Source organism: Leopardus geoffroyi, chromosome B3 (assembly GCF_018350155.1).
Source record: "Leopardus geoffroyi isolate Oge1 chromosome B3, O.geoffroyi_Oge1_pat1.0, whole genome shotgun sequence".
In the NCBI taxonomy this organism is placed as follows: Eukaryota; Metazoa; Chordata; class Mammalia; order Carnivora; family Felidae; genus Leopardus; species Leopardus geoffroyi.
In genome coordinates this window covers 231,003-245,274 of record NC_059337.1, presented here as the reverse complement: position 1 = coordinate 245,274, position 14,272 = coordinate 231,003, and the positions used below count along the sequence as shown (strand labels likewise).

Genomic DNA, 14,272 nt, shown 5'->3' with positions numbered 1-14,272 from the left:
AGAGACACAGAATCCGAAGCAGGCTCCACACTCTGAGCTGTCAGCACAGAGCCCGACGCGGGGCTCAATCCCGTGAACCGCGAGATCATGACCTGAGTTGAAGTCAGACACCCAACCCACTGAGGCACCCAGGCGCCCCGAGGGAATTGCTTTTTATACCACATTTCGTATTACAATTTTTTCACCAGGGACTGACGCTACCGGCAGGAACATTTACCTGCAGGATATTTGGCCCAGTCGAGAGGAAGTTCATCAGATGGAGGAAGAGCGTGTTATATTGCCCATGTTTAAAACACTGAAAGAGAAAATAGAGGTAAGAGGCTCATCTGTTTCTTAACTAGTTTAATAAATGGCAGTGTTTCTTTATTTCATGTGTCTTTCTGAATTTAATAAAAACTCAAACTATGAGGTGCCTGGGTGGCTCAGCTGGTTGAGCATCCAACTCTTCGTTTCTCCTCAGGTCATGATTTTACAGTCGTGGGTTCAAGCCCTGCGTTGGGCTCCACACCGTCAGCACGTAGCCTGCTTGGGATTCCCTCCCTCCCTCCTTTCTCTCTCTCTCGCTCTCTCTCTCTCTCTCTCTCTCCTCTCTCTCTCTCTCTCTCTCCTCTCTCTCTCTCTCTCTCTCTCTCTCCTCTCTCTCTCCCCTCTCTCTCTCTCTCCTCTCTCTCTCTCCTCTCTCTCTCTCTCTCTCCTCTCTCTCTCTCCTCTCTCTCTCTCTCTCTCTCTCTCTCTCTCTCTCTCCTCTCTCTCCTCTCTCTCTCTCTCTCTCTCTCTCTCTCCTCTCTCTCTCTCTCTCTCTCTCTCTCTCCTCTCTGTCTCTCTCTCTCTCCTCCCTCTCTCTCCTCTCTCTCTCTCTCTCTCTCTCCTCTCTCTCCCTCTCTCTCCTCTCTCTCTCTCCTCTCTCTCTCTCTCTCTCTCTCTCTCTCTCTCTCTCTCCTCTCTCTCTCTCTCTCTCTCTCTCTCTCTCTCTCTCTCCTCTCTCTCTCTCCTCTCTCTCCTCTCTCTCTCTCCTCTCTCTCTCTCTCTCTCCTCTCTCTCTCTCTCTCTCTCTCTCTCTCTCTCTCTCTCTCTCTCTCTCTCTCTCTCTCTCTCTCTCTCTCTCTCTCTCTCTCTCTCTCTCTCTCTCTCCTCTCTCTCTCTCTCTCTCTCTCTCTCTCTCTCTCTCTCTCTCTCTCTCTCTCTCTCTCTCTCTCTCCTCTCTCTCTCTCTCTCTCTCCTCTCTCTCTCTCCTCTCTCTCTCTCTCTCCTCTCTCTCTCTCTCTCCTCTCTCTCTCTCCTCTCTCTCCCTCTCTCTCCTCTCTCTCTCTCTCTCTCTCTCTCTCTCTCTCTCCTCTCTGTCTCTCTCTCTCTCCTCCCTCTCTCTCCTCTCTCTCTCTCTCTCTCTCCTCTCTCTCTCCTCTCTCTCTCTCTCCTCTCTCTCTCTCTCTCTCTCTCCTCTCTCTCTCTCTCTCTCTCCTCTCTGTCTCTCTCTCTCTCCTCCCTCTCTCTCCTCTCTCTCTCTCTCTCTCTCTCCTCTCTCTCTCTCTCTCTCTCTCTCTCTCTCTCTCTCCTCTCTCTCTCTCCTCTCTCTCCCTCTCTCTCCCTCTCCTCTCTCTCTCTCTCCCCTCTCTCTCCTCTCTCTCTCTCTCTCTCTCTCTCCTCTCTCTCTCTGCCCCTGCCCCTCCTTGTATTCCTGTTCACTCACTCACTGTGCTTTCTGTCTCAAATATTTTTAAAAAAGTTAAAATTACATGATTTTGAACATACAGTTTTCATTGTTAATCTTGGAGAGAGAGAACATGTGAGAATGGGGAAGGGGCAGAGAGAGAGAGAGAGGTGGGGGTGGAGGGAATCTCAAGCAGGCTCCGTACTGTCAGCACAGAACCCCGCTCGGGGCTCCAGCCCACGAACTGCGAGATCATGACCTGAGCCGACATCGGACGCTTCACGGGCTGAGCCCCCCTAGGCCTTCCCGTGATGATGTTCTTGAAGACCAGCAGTGTGCCCACCACGTGTCTCTTCAGCTGCACGTAGGACTCTTCCTAGATCCTCTGCCTTTGTTTGGATTCTATAAACGATGTCCAGTTTAGGTTAAAACTTAGTCTTCGGGTACTCATGAAAATCCAGAGTGCCGGAATTCACGGAGCAGATTTTCATTCATTCTGTCCGAAAATGTCTTAATTTTATAGAATGCACTATCTTAGCTTCCTTTCCAAATGAGTAAGGCCTTTTTGTGGTCATTCTAACGTAAGTACCTTTTAATTCTCTCGGTCATCTTCGTAAACCTCTTCTCTGTGACTCCGTTTTCTCTCTGCTCTTTGTTCCCCCGCCAAACCACGTCCACAGGTGGGAAACAAGCGGTGGAACTGCTTAGAGGCACCGGATTCCACTCTGTTTCCGTGGGACTCGAAGTCTACTTATATCAGATGCCCTTCGTTTTTCGACAAGCTTGTGAGTACGATTTTACTATTCGATCTTTTCAGGGTTGTCACGAACTAAAAGACCTCATCAGGAGTAAATGCCTTGAACTGTTTTCACCTTTCAGACCAAAGAGCCAGCTGCCCTCCAGCCTATTGAAAATGCCCACGTCCTCCTGTATCTGGGAGACTCCGTGACAACAGATCACATCTCACCCGCGGGCAGCATCGCCAGGAGCAGCTCGGCGGCCAAGTACTTGACCCACAGAGGGTAGGTGTGTGGCCGCGGGCGCGCACTCAGCCGCCTCGCTGACGAAGGGCGTTCACGTACCGGGCCCGTTCCTTTGCCCGGTAGACACAGTTGACCCTTGAACAGCTCCGATTTGTTTTGATAAACATGGTTCAGCACCGTAAGTCTCTTTTTCTTGCTTGTGATGCTCTGAGTAGCACTTCCTGTTCTCTAGCTGCCTTGTAAGAATGTGGAGAGAAAGCATCCAACACAGAACAGGTGTCCATCGACTCTCTGTTACGGGTAAGGTTTCCGGTCCACAGAAGGGTGTTAAGTTTTGGGGAGTCAGACTTTTGACTTTGTGCAGGGTCGGTTCCCCGGACCCCCTGTTGTCCAGGGCTCAGCTGCACAGGCATCACCACAGACCGTGTCTTGCGCTGTATCTGACTTCAGCAGTAACTGGCCTGTTCTTGCTTTTAACTTTAGGAATGGAAAGTGCTGTTTTAAATTAAGCCCTTGTAGTCTAAATTAACACCTGATTGGAAGCAAGAATTGTCTTTTCAGTACTACTTTGCCAGACAGTCAGCTTGGTTTGACCCACCACACGAAGCCTGATGGTTTGGTTGGAACACCCTCCCGTTGCCGGAGTGCAGAATTTTTAAGCGTGTGTTTTGTGGACTCTGAAACCTGTGTGCGTGAAGCTAGGCTTGGTCTGTGTCGGATCAAAAGACAATGAATTTCTGCTCCTTGAGCTTACATTTTTACTAAAAGTGGATGTAAACATCACTGATAGAGGAGATAGAAATCTAAACCTAGAAAAATTTTATTTCATTTCTACATGATTAATAATACAGTGTTGCTCTTATCCAGAACCATTTAGACACCAGAGACAAAGTTTTAGTAAGGGCAGAATTTTCTGTACCGGTGCCTGATTAGCTTTAGATGCTTGAGCTGTTCAAGAGCCGACTTTTTGTCAAAGTATCGTGTAAACGTCAGTGCCGTATAGCTTGGTTGCACATGTAGTGATGCTGCAAAGCTCCTACTCTAATCTCACCAGTGCTCTTTTGAAATTTGTGTTTAAATATTTTTGTGTTTAAATTTTTTCCGATTAACTAAGTTTGGTATGAATTAAAACGCATTTTGTGGGGGCGCCTGGGTGCCTCAGTCAGTTGAGCATCTGGCTTTTGATTTCGGCTCAGGTCATGATCTCACAGTCGTGAGATCGAGCCCCCGTGTCGGGCTCTGCACTGAGTATGGAGTCTGCTTGGGATTCTCTCTGTCTCCCTCTCTCTCTGCCCCTCCCAATAAAATAAAAATAAAAATAATGTTTTTAAAAAGCCACTTTTTGGTAGGAGTTGTTAAGTCCATTTGATATAACTTGATCAAGGTGAATCCATCTGTTACACACATGGCTTTTATAGTGGTGTGAAATATAAGTTTTTAAATATTTTTTGGTCGTCATTTCTGTCTTGGTCACAATTGGGACATAGCATCCACCAAAAGAAAGTCCCCACTCTGCTCAGATACATAACTTTTACGTGTTTTTTAGTTTCTGGTATGGGTTTGTCAGTGCATTTAATCCAATAGTTGTCATCAGTTAGAGTTGTTTTTAAGATCCTTCGAAACTCTCATCATCTCTATTTTGAAGTAAGAAATTTAAATGTACAGGTTTACAAAACGTATTGTCTTTACAGAAGAAACCAGGTTAGAGACTCCTAAAAGTCGGTTGCTGGTTGTTCCTTATACTGAGTCGTTTCTTGTGCCTAGAAGGTCACGTGTGTTGTGACCAGTCCAGCAGCAATGAACACCCATAGCGACCAGGTTACGGTGTCTGCTGCTTCCTAGTGTCGCTGTCCCCGCCGTCTGCAAGCTGGCGTTGCACTTCGCTTGTGTGAAGGACCGATGGTGGTACCGTTTTCTCCAACTGAAAGAAATCTAAAGGTTTTTGCTTTTACGGGGAAAGGCCGTTATCACCCGCATGTCATGTAGGTCTTTGGTAAAAGCAGAGCAGCACAATGTGAATTTCTGGAAGGAGGTGGATTATCTTCCTTTACGCCATTTCGACTTAGGCGAGGTTCATAGGAGTGCTCTGTTCTCAGCAGGGAAGCCAATACAAGCCACCGTTTTTTGGAGAAATGGTTGATTCCAGATTTGGAGGCATTTGGAATATTGACTGGCTGTTTGATTGATATTAAGAAATTGTGCTATTTTTTTTTGGTATTGAGTAATATTTTTTGAGCGTTCATATATTTCAAAGAAAAATAGGTATATAGTGTTAATATACGTTACATGAGTTTGCTTCAAAATAGTCTAATAGGGGATGATGATAGAGGAGACGGGGAGAGTGGGTTGGTTGCTATAGTTTGATGATGGGCAGCTGGGCATTCACCGTGCTGTTTTCTCTACTTGTGCACACGCTTGACATTTTCCATCATAAAAGAAGTGTTTTTGAGTAAGTTTTAAAAATCAGTAACGTGATTATTTCCCATCCGGAATGAAACCCACTTCACGACTCTCTTGTAGCCTTACTCCTCGTGAGTTCAACTCCTATGGAGCCCGGAGGGGCAATGACGCAGTCATGACGAGAGGCACTTTTGCAAACATCAAGCTGTTCAATAAGTTCATTGGGAAACCGGCTCCCAAAACAGTTCATTTTCCATCGGGACAGACGGTAAGGACGTTTACAAAGCATTTAGGCAACTGCTTGCTAACTAGATCCGAATTTGTGTTACAGATTTTTGTGTTTGTTCTAAACAGCTAGATGTGTTTGAGGCGGCAGAGCTGTACCAGAAAGAAGGTGTCCCGCTGATTATTTTAGCAGGAAAGAAATATGGTTCAGGAAATTCAAGAGACTGGGCTGCCAAAGGACCCTATTTGCTGGTATTGATTCTTAACTTTTATCTTTTTTTTTTTTTAAGTTTATTTATTTATTTTTGAAGACAGAGTGCAAGCGGGGGAGGGACGGAGGGTGGGAGAATCCCAAGCAGGCTCTGAGCTGTCGGCACAGAGCCTGATGCGGGGCTCAAACCAACGAACCGTGAGATCACGACCTGCGCTGAAGTTGGACGCTTGACCGACTGAGCCACCCAGGCGCCCCTGAAGTTTTATTTTCTTAAACTTGAGTTTCAGATGTTCCCTGTTACCAGTAACATACTATCAAAGCATATTTTGCTCATTTGGATTTCTCATGCTCATTTGGATCTCGTATTCGTGGGGTTTTTTAAGTAATCATTTTGTACTCAATCTGGTTGCACTGTAATACTCCAGTATCAAGCTTCCTGAAGAAGTCGGTGTGGTAGAGGGAAAGGAGGTCCGGTCTGAAACTGGTGGGTGCTCTGTAACGGATTACGTGTGCCCGCTGCTAGTTGCGGGCCCCCTTTCCATTTCCAGACTCAGACAGTGGGCCAAGTGGCCCGGTTTTGCTAGTAGGAGATGACGGCACTGGCCGCAGATGGGGTCCGCTGGAGAGGGTGGTCCGGACAGGTGCTTTCTGCCCGGCTCTCACGCGCCGAGGCGGTCAGGACAGCCCTCATAGCTGTCATGGTCACGCGCACCTCATTCTTCTTGAATCTTCAATTTCCCCCCTAAAAATGTGAATACTCATCGTTGTAGGAATGAGCCCAACTGTCTTATCTTTCTGAGATACTGATTCTAACTAATGTGAATATTAATTACAAGCACAGGTTCCCTTTTTTCAGACGTCTTTCGTCATCGTTTTCTTTGTCGGAGGCTTTCCTCGTATTTGCTCCTAGGCTGTCTCTTCGGTCAGACATTGAATCACTGATCACAAGCTGGGGGCGCGGGCTGGGTTTCGTCAGTTGTCGGGCCTTGGCCTAGACGGTTGGATTCCTCGGGAGAGCCCCGCATGTCCGTGCCTGCAGGTGTTCTCTCTGAGGCCAGTTTTCCCGAAGAAGGAGCAGCACTCCGGGCACAGACTTCCAGCTAGTTCCCGTTTCTGATGCTGTTCTCACCCCCACCCTGGTGCCCGGTGCCCGGTGCCCCTCGGTCCAGGACACCTGTTCTCCACAGGGTGACAGCAGCCACAGAGGGGTGGGAACTGTACTCCTCCTGTGTGGAAAGCCCCGGTGGACACATGGTTCTTACACAGATCCACGGGCTGTGATTGAGGCATTCCAGTTTGGGAAGGGCGGCGAGGAGGAGGTCACGGCTGGAGGTGGGTGTCCGTGAGGAGCTCCTTAGGAGGACAGCGGTGGAAAAGTTGGGCCACTTGGAGCTAGAGCCTCTCCGGCTTATTTTCTCCAGAGAATAGATTTTTAGTTGTGGAGAATGGACTTGAGCCTTATCAGTGTCACTCTCTAAATGTTACACTTGATGATTTCTGTGGTTTCAACGAGTCACTTAACCTGTAACTTCTAAGCACGTTCAGAATTCCCGCACCCGGTTTCCCTGTTGCTGTGGGGACGTCCTTGTGTACCCCTGTGTTGTAGGGGCCGTTTAAGAGCCAGTGCTGGGGAGCGTGCACGTGGGGTCTGCCGGGATCAAACAGACCCTCCTGAGCCCTGTCGGAGTCCCAGCAGCCGCCCCACTGCAGGGCTCTCGCTCTGGTCAGTGCTGGCCGAGCTCAGCCCTGGAAAGGCAGAGGGGTGGGTAGAAGTTAAGGAGCTACTTAAAGATACATAAAAATCTGTAAATACTTTCATACATTACTGGCCTTTAGTATGCAGTGTTCAGTTAAAAAAGTTTCATAGGCTACAGGTAGAATTTTTTTCCCTTTAAAATGCTCCAAGAAGGCAATGTTCAAGAGATGATTGGAAGGAATAAAATGCACATTTGTTACAGGGTGTGAAAGCTGTTTTGGCTGAAAGTTATGAAAAAATTCACAAAGACCACTTGATTGGAGTTGGCATAGCTCCGCTTCAGTTCCTTCCGGGAGAAAATGCAGATTCCTTGGGCCTCTCTGGCAGAGAAACATTTTCTTTAACGTTTCCTGAAGAACTATCTCCTGGAGTTACGTTAAACATAAAGGTATCTCTAAGATCCTCAAGTACGTGATGACGTGGTGTATACCTAACTAGATGGTTGTAAATTGAATAAAAACAATCATTGTGTATTGTACACTCATGTCAGCGTAAATGGTAGTTTAAGATGACTGTTTCCTGTTTGTTCAGACCCACGTTGATGTAGTTGATACTCTGTGAGGAAAAGCAGAAGGCACTAGACGGTCCAGAAAAAAGGGAGACAGACGGGCTCCCAGTTACACGTGCCCGCTCCCTTTTCTTGGTTGTCCGCTCTTTCTGTCCTGATCTGGTTTTTTCATTGTTTTCAAGTTTATTTATTTATTTTGAGAGAGAGTGTGTGAGTGGGGATGGGGCAGAGAGAGAAGGAAAGAGAATCCCAAGCAGGCTCCTCACAGAGCGGAGCCTGACACGGAGCTTGAACTCCTGAACCGTGAGATCATGACCTGAGCCGAAGTCAAGAGTCCGACGTTTCACTGAGCCACCCAGGTGCCCCTGTCCTGGTCTGCTTTTAATCCGGGCTTATACGTGGCTGCAGGAGAAGCCAGAGTTGAGTATTCAGGGTTAGAGAAACACAGACCTTACAAGTAAGAAAAAAAGAAAAGTGGCCCATGTAACATGCAACGAATATTTAATATAAAATGTCGACGAATGGGGCACCTGGGGGGGCTCAGTCAGTTAAGTAGCCACTCAAGTCATGATCTCGAGGTTCGTGAGTTCGAGCGCCACGTCGGGCCTGGAGCCTGCTTCGGGTTCTGTGTCTCCCTCTCTCTCTGCCCCTCCCCTGCTCACATTCTGTTTCTGTCTCTCTCTCAAAAATAAAACAAACAGTAACGTTTTTCGAGTTCTAAGTCAAAATCTATGTCATTTGGGTGTTCTGGATGATACGGTGACCGTCATTTAGAAACATGGGTGAGATGACCTGATTTTCTACTTGGCCATGAAGCCCGTGGCTAGATATGTCAGGTCTTTTCCAGGCAGGAGGTTTCTCAGACAGAGTCTGGCAGGTATAGTCATTGAATGTGAGGACAGCTGGTCTGAGGGACACGTGGAAGGTTTCACCGCTCATACGAGATGTTTCTGTTTGTTTAAAGACAAGCACTGGAAAAGTATTCGGCGTGATTGCTTCGTTTGAAAATGATGTGGAAGTAACATTATACAAACATGGAGGATTATTAAACTTTGTGGCACGAAAATTCTCATAGTATCTACTCAACACAGATACCTTTCCGAACTGGGAACTGCAAATACAAAAAGCCTTTTGTGCTGGATCCAGGAATCCTGGCCGTGGAGCCACAGACGGTCCCGTGCGCTCCCCGATCTCACCGTGGGTGTAAATGATTATGAATCAACATAGTGACTGAAATGAAATCTTTCTGATTTTAAATAATATACGAATGGTGCTATTAACATTGCTAAAATCAACGTGTGAGGTGTGCTGTGGGAGAGGCTGTAAGTATGGGGGTATTTTATCAGACCATTTTGTAAATAAAGGCAGAATTTGAATTTGTGTTGAAGATTCTTATATGAATAACCTTCCTGAAGTTGTTTGTTTAGTTTTGCACCTACAAAACTGTGTACTACTGTTTGTTGGTTTAAGACCAGCGGGTTGAAATGTAAGAAGCCAGATTAGACTCTAAAATTGTGGAAATTGGAATCTGATCATGAATGGACTTTCAGATACATTAATTCCGTTTCAGAATTGAACTGGACATAGTTGGCATTCGTGTTTGTACTATAAGCCAGGGTTATCCTAGTCCCAGTCAAACCACACGGGACAGAACCTGTCCCTGACCAGATCACCCTGTCCGGTGTTCCCAAGGGTTCCTCCAGGCCCGAAGACGGAGCTGGTTATATAGCATCACGTGTTACCGGCGAAAATACAGATCACATACCGTTCAGTAATTTGCTCCTGTGACCCTCTGGCCGGCCTCAGATGGTATTATATTAATTGGATTAGATTATTTTGCTCACTTTATGTGATACCGTTACTTCCTCTAACCTATTATTTTAGGTATCATTAACCGAAATTCCACACTCTTGTAGTTGTTAAAGAGAACTTTACTTAATCGTTAAATGCTGAAATTATTTCCTCTGGACTTTTAAATTATCCACCCTAAATTATATGGTTGCTCAACTCTTAAGAATATTTTAAATGTTGGTTATTTCTTAATTATTTAAATTGGTTTTGTGTGTTTTTGAATCCTTATTTTATCTGGGATGCATGATTCTATTAATTATGTTTTTGTTTTAACCAAAGCTGACTATCAGGATAAAACACTTAAATTGTTGCTGTCCGAATATCCCGTTTTCTCTCTGTACGTGTCTGTTCGCCACAGCAAGTGTTCTGTCAACAAGACATTTGGCCACTTTTAAGAAAAAGGTTGGGTAATTAATTCCAGAAAGTCCTATGCCTTTTTTTAAATTAAGAAACTGAACCTGGCAGGCGAAAGTTGCATTGTAGAGGTGTTTTTTTTACATGGGGCTCTTCTTCTGACCCAGTGAGGCCGCTGGGGCTCGGGGCGGCTCCTGTCACACGGGAGGAGCCGTGCCAACAGGGTGCCGAAACCGCCAGGCCGGGTGTGACCGTGGAGAGCTTTGCACACGAACAATCACACAGTCGTAATCTTTTCAAAATATTCCGCAAATTGTCTGTAGACAATTACATGGACTGGAGTCCGACAGAATGATTTTTCTTCTTTATTTAAATTTTTATAACTGTTTTTCTTTGGTACTTTCATACTGTGTTCGCGATATTTTATTATGCCTGTGTATCTGTCGGTGCCTGTGTTTTTAATTTACCTGAAAACATGAATTAGGAAGGGAGGGTTTACACGTCGAATGTTAAAGTACCTGTTACATGCTTGGAAGAAGTGGTGACTCCAGACCGTGGAGACACCTCTGTGTCATTTGTCAGCCGTGCTGTATCACGTAGCTGTGGGCAGAGGCCTGGATGTCATCGGCGGCAGCCGAGACACGAGGTCACGATGACACGGGTGGTCACTGTGAACCGAGCGCTCACTTTCCAGCCCGCCTCGTCCGGGCTCTCAGCCCCGCGCCAGCGTGCGGCGGGCAGAAGGCTCTGGAGCGCGGCCACCCTCGGCGCGGCGTCCGGCTGTGCGCCCCGTGGTCCTGCCTCTGGCCGCATCCTCTGTTGGCGAAGATGTGACATCTGTTGGCTTTTGTTGTTTCGTTTACCTCCTTTGTTGACTATCTCTGAGTAATTTTGTTTAAAAAAATGCACAGTGTTGTGGGAAGGAAGTAGAATAGGCACACGAGAGCAGCAAATTAGTGTCGTAAGTTAAAGTACAATTTTCAAAGGTATTGCCAATAGCAGCGTTGTTTTCATCTTTAAAAAAATGACGCCACCTGCCATTGCCATGCTTCCTGCCTTCAGTGGTCGTTGTTCCTGTGCAGCAAAGTGCGTGGGGGTTCCCGTCCAGCCATGGAGTTGGCCATTATCACAGCTGGAAAGGTTCCAAGGTGACGGTGGTTGCCGTTACCTCTTTTGCCTCTAGGCTGACACTTGAATGAGAGGGATGCCAGTCGCCTTGGCGACTCAGTGTTTGCTGGGCAGCTGACCTCCTGGCTCCAGAGGCAGAGTGCACGTAGCTAAGAGGAAGCCAGAGCAGAGGGTGCCGGCGCATGGTGACCGTGTCGCGTGCATTCGCCTTCCCGGTGGTGGGTGACAGGATGACGCGACGCTAGGACCTGACGTCTTACTGTGGTTTTAAAAGTCATCTGTCTTTTGCCTTTAGGTTTAGGAGAAGGTACTGAGATCCTGGGTGTTGACTCTGTCTTAGTTTGACTTGGAGTAATAAAGAGGGGGAGAGAGTTAGGCTCTGTTAGTGGCTTTTTCCCCTGAGGTGTGATAGTGCCGATGTTTCTATCAATTTTACATATATGGCTATGAAACCACGTATCTCAAGTAACTATAAATCATTGTCTATTATTTAAAGCCAACAAAACAGTGTAACAGTTTTAAGTTCAATAATGTTAAGTATTGTATAAAAATATATTGGAGGCAAAGTTCAGTGGATGACAATTGTGTATATGTTATTGATGCTGTAAATTATTTTTAATAAAGAAAATTGTATTATCACATCTCTTGTTAGAAAATGTTTTGTGGTGATTAAAACGGAAACACCGTAACTTAAATAGGATGGCATCCAGAAATTCCTCTTTGAGGATGTTCCCTAAATGTTCGTCGTTCCCAGTGTGGCTGCCAGAGCGTGAGCCACGGTCGTCCTCGTCCCTCTGTCCAGCCTTCCTTTCTAGTCTGGGGCCAAGGAGAATGAAAAGGTGACTGTGCAGTGGGCATAGCCCGCCCGTGGGAACAATCGGTGAAGTTGACCTCGATCTGGGGGTGGTTCAACAGGTACCTAAGTTCACGGAATCACATTTTATACTTGAGAAGCCTGCACTCTGAGTGGCAGCAGGATCCCTTCTACAAGTGACAGCCAGCTGGGCAACCTGTTCTTGAACATTCACGAGGTGGAGGCTGTCCGCTGTGCTGAGCAACCCTGTCCTGTTGACTGAGTCTTGATGTCAAGCTGAAAATGTAACGTACACCTACCGATTCTGGTTCTGTCTGATTCGTCTATGCCTCATAAAGCACTTTATGTATAAAGTAAACATTAAATACATAGTAGTGAAGGAGTCGGACCTGTGCACGTAACTTCCATGCTATACGTCTTCCATTATGGAGGCATTTTATGTTAAAGTGAACGCTTAGGACTGAATTGGTGGTCTCATGCTATAAACTGTTACAGGAGGAAATGGCTTTTTTTTTTTTAATGTTTATTTTTCGGAGAGTGCAAGCAGGGCAGGGGCAGAGAGGAAGGGGGACAGAGAATCTGAAGCAGGGTCCAGGCTCCGAGCTGTCAGCACAGAGCCCACCGTGGGGCTCAAACCCACGAACCGTGAGATCGTGACCTGAGCCAAAGTCAGGCCCTTAACAGACTGAACCACCCAGGTGCCCCAGAAATAGCTTTCTCTTGATGCAGGATGGAGATGCTGTGTTTTCATCGGTTTCTATGTTAGGGTCAGCTGACCACCGGTGACACCTCTTCCCTCTGCTGGCCGCTCGTTAGTGACCCGTGAATCAGGTCATCCAGAGCTGGGAGCCAGGGCCGTGGGCCTCTGTCCCGGAGCGATGTTTTGTAAATATGGTCAGCTGCCCACTGGTCTAAAAATACCTGCCCTTACACATGCACCCCCATGTTTATAGCAGCACTATCGACAATAGCCGAAGTATGGAAAGAGCCCAAATATCCATCGAGGGATGAACGGATAAAGAAGATGTGGTATATATATATACCATGGAGTATTACTTGGCAGTCAAAAAGAATGAAATCTTGCTATTTGCAACCATGTGGATGGAACTGGAGGGTATTGTGCTAAGCAAAATTAGTCGGAGAAAGACAAATATATGACTTCACTCATATGAGGACTTTAAGACAGAACAGATGAACATAAGGGAAGGGAAACAAAAATAATATAAAAACAGGGAGGGGACAAAACAGAAGAGACTCAAATATGGACAATAAACTCAGGGTTGCTGGAGGGGTGGTGGGAGGGGGGATGGGCTAAATGGGAAAGGGGCATTAAGGAATCTACTCCTGAAATCATTGCTGCACTAGATGCTAACTAATTTGGATGTAAATTTTTAAAAATGAAAAAAAAATGAAAAAAAAAATAAAAATACCTGCCCTTGCTACCACTCTTAATAGCAACCCAAGTGAGTGAGTCAAGTTTATTAAGATCTGGTGTTCAGGAACCAAGATTGGCACATGGTTAGAGATGTTCTGAAGGTTCCAATTCAGCGTTCTGTGAAGTTTGCATTACAAAGGCTCATCCCACACAGGCACAGGCTGGCCGTTTGGATACTAGAGCACAAAGGGAGTCTCCCAGTGTGCCTCTGTTGCCAGTTTCCGCTTGGTGCCAGTCCAGGTTTTAAATTGTAAATTAGTGTAGCTCCAGCCTGTTTGTTTTGGTTTCATGGGAGTTGTGTGATAATTTTTCAAAAATACCAAACCGTTAGGCTTGTGTTCAGTGTACTTCAAAATTGGAACATGTATTGCAAAAGCAGCTGTGTTACGTAATCCCCACAAAATGTGACGATTGTGTGGTCACGGAGTTTTGAACATTTTTAACAACCTGCCATATACTGTAAAGAAAGTTTCATAAACGGCTATTATGTGTGACAGGACATCTTATGATACAAAATCGTGCCTGCAATCTCAGCCTACAGATTGTTCATTCTGTTCCTTCCAAGTTTTGATCACTGAACTCTAAGAGCCACTACTTAAGTGTCCCAGGTGGCCAAGTGGAGATGAAAAACATTGTTCATCCAACATGGACATGACATTTATTAGACTGGTGGAGATTTTTACATTATGATACCCAGTACTGGCATTTTGAGGAAAAACATGACTTGGCAGCATATACGAAAAGCTTTAGAAATGTTCATTCTATTAGACCCAATGATAGGACCGAGCAGGGTATTTTAAGGACATAAATGGAAATGCACAGAAGATTTATGTATGAGGATTTATTAAAGACAAAGATGCTCATTTAAAATGAAAGGGCGGGGGCACCTGCCTGGCTCAGTCCTTAGAGCATGCAACTTTTGATCCCGGGGTTGTGAGTTCAAGCCCCAAAATGAA

General features: G+C 46.0%; 1 protein-coding gene across 1 annotated transcript in view; it reads left to right on the top strand.

Annotated features, from left to right (window-relative positions):
- IREB2 (iron responsive element binding protein 2) overlaps positions 1–11,708 on the top strand; it is a 47,465-nt gene extending 35,757 nt beyond the window's left edge. Inside the window, exons 16-22 of the mRNA XM_045448518.1 lie at positions 189–313; positions 2,329–2,433; positions 2,528–2,670; positions 5,152–5,299; positions 5,386–5,508; positions 7,429–7,614; positions 8,699–11,708. Of these exons, the coding sequence (XP_045304474.1) occupies positions 189–313; positions 2,329–2,433; positions 2,528–2,670; positions 5,152–5,299; positions 5,386–5,508; positions 7,429–7,614; positions 8,699–8,809 (941 nt within the window). The 3' untranslated portion in view covers positions 8,810–11,708. The remainder of the gene's footprint in view (positions 1–188; positions 314–2,328; positions 2,434–2,527; positions 2,671–5,151; positions 5,300–5,385; positions 5,509–7,428; positions 7,615–8,698) is intronic.
- The last annotated feature ends 2,564 nt before the right edge of the window (positions 11,709–14,272 follow it).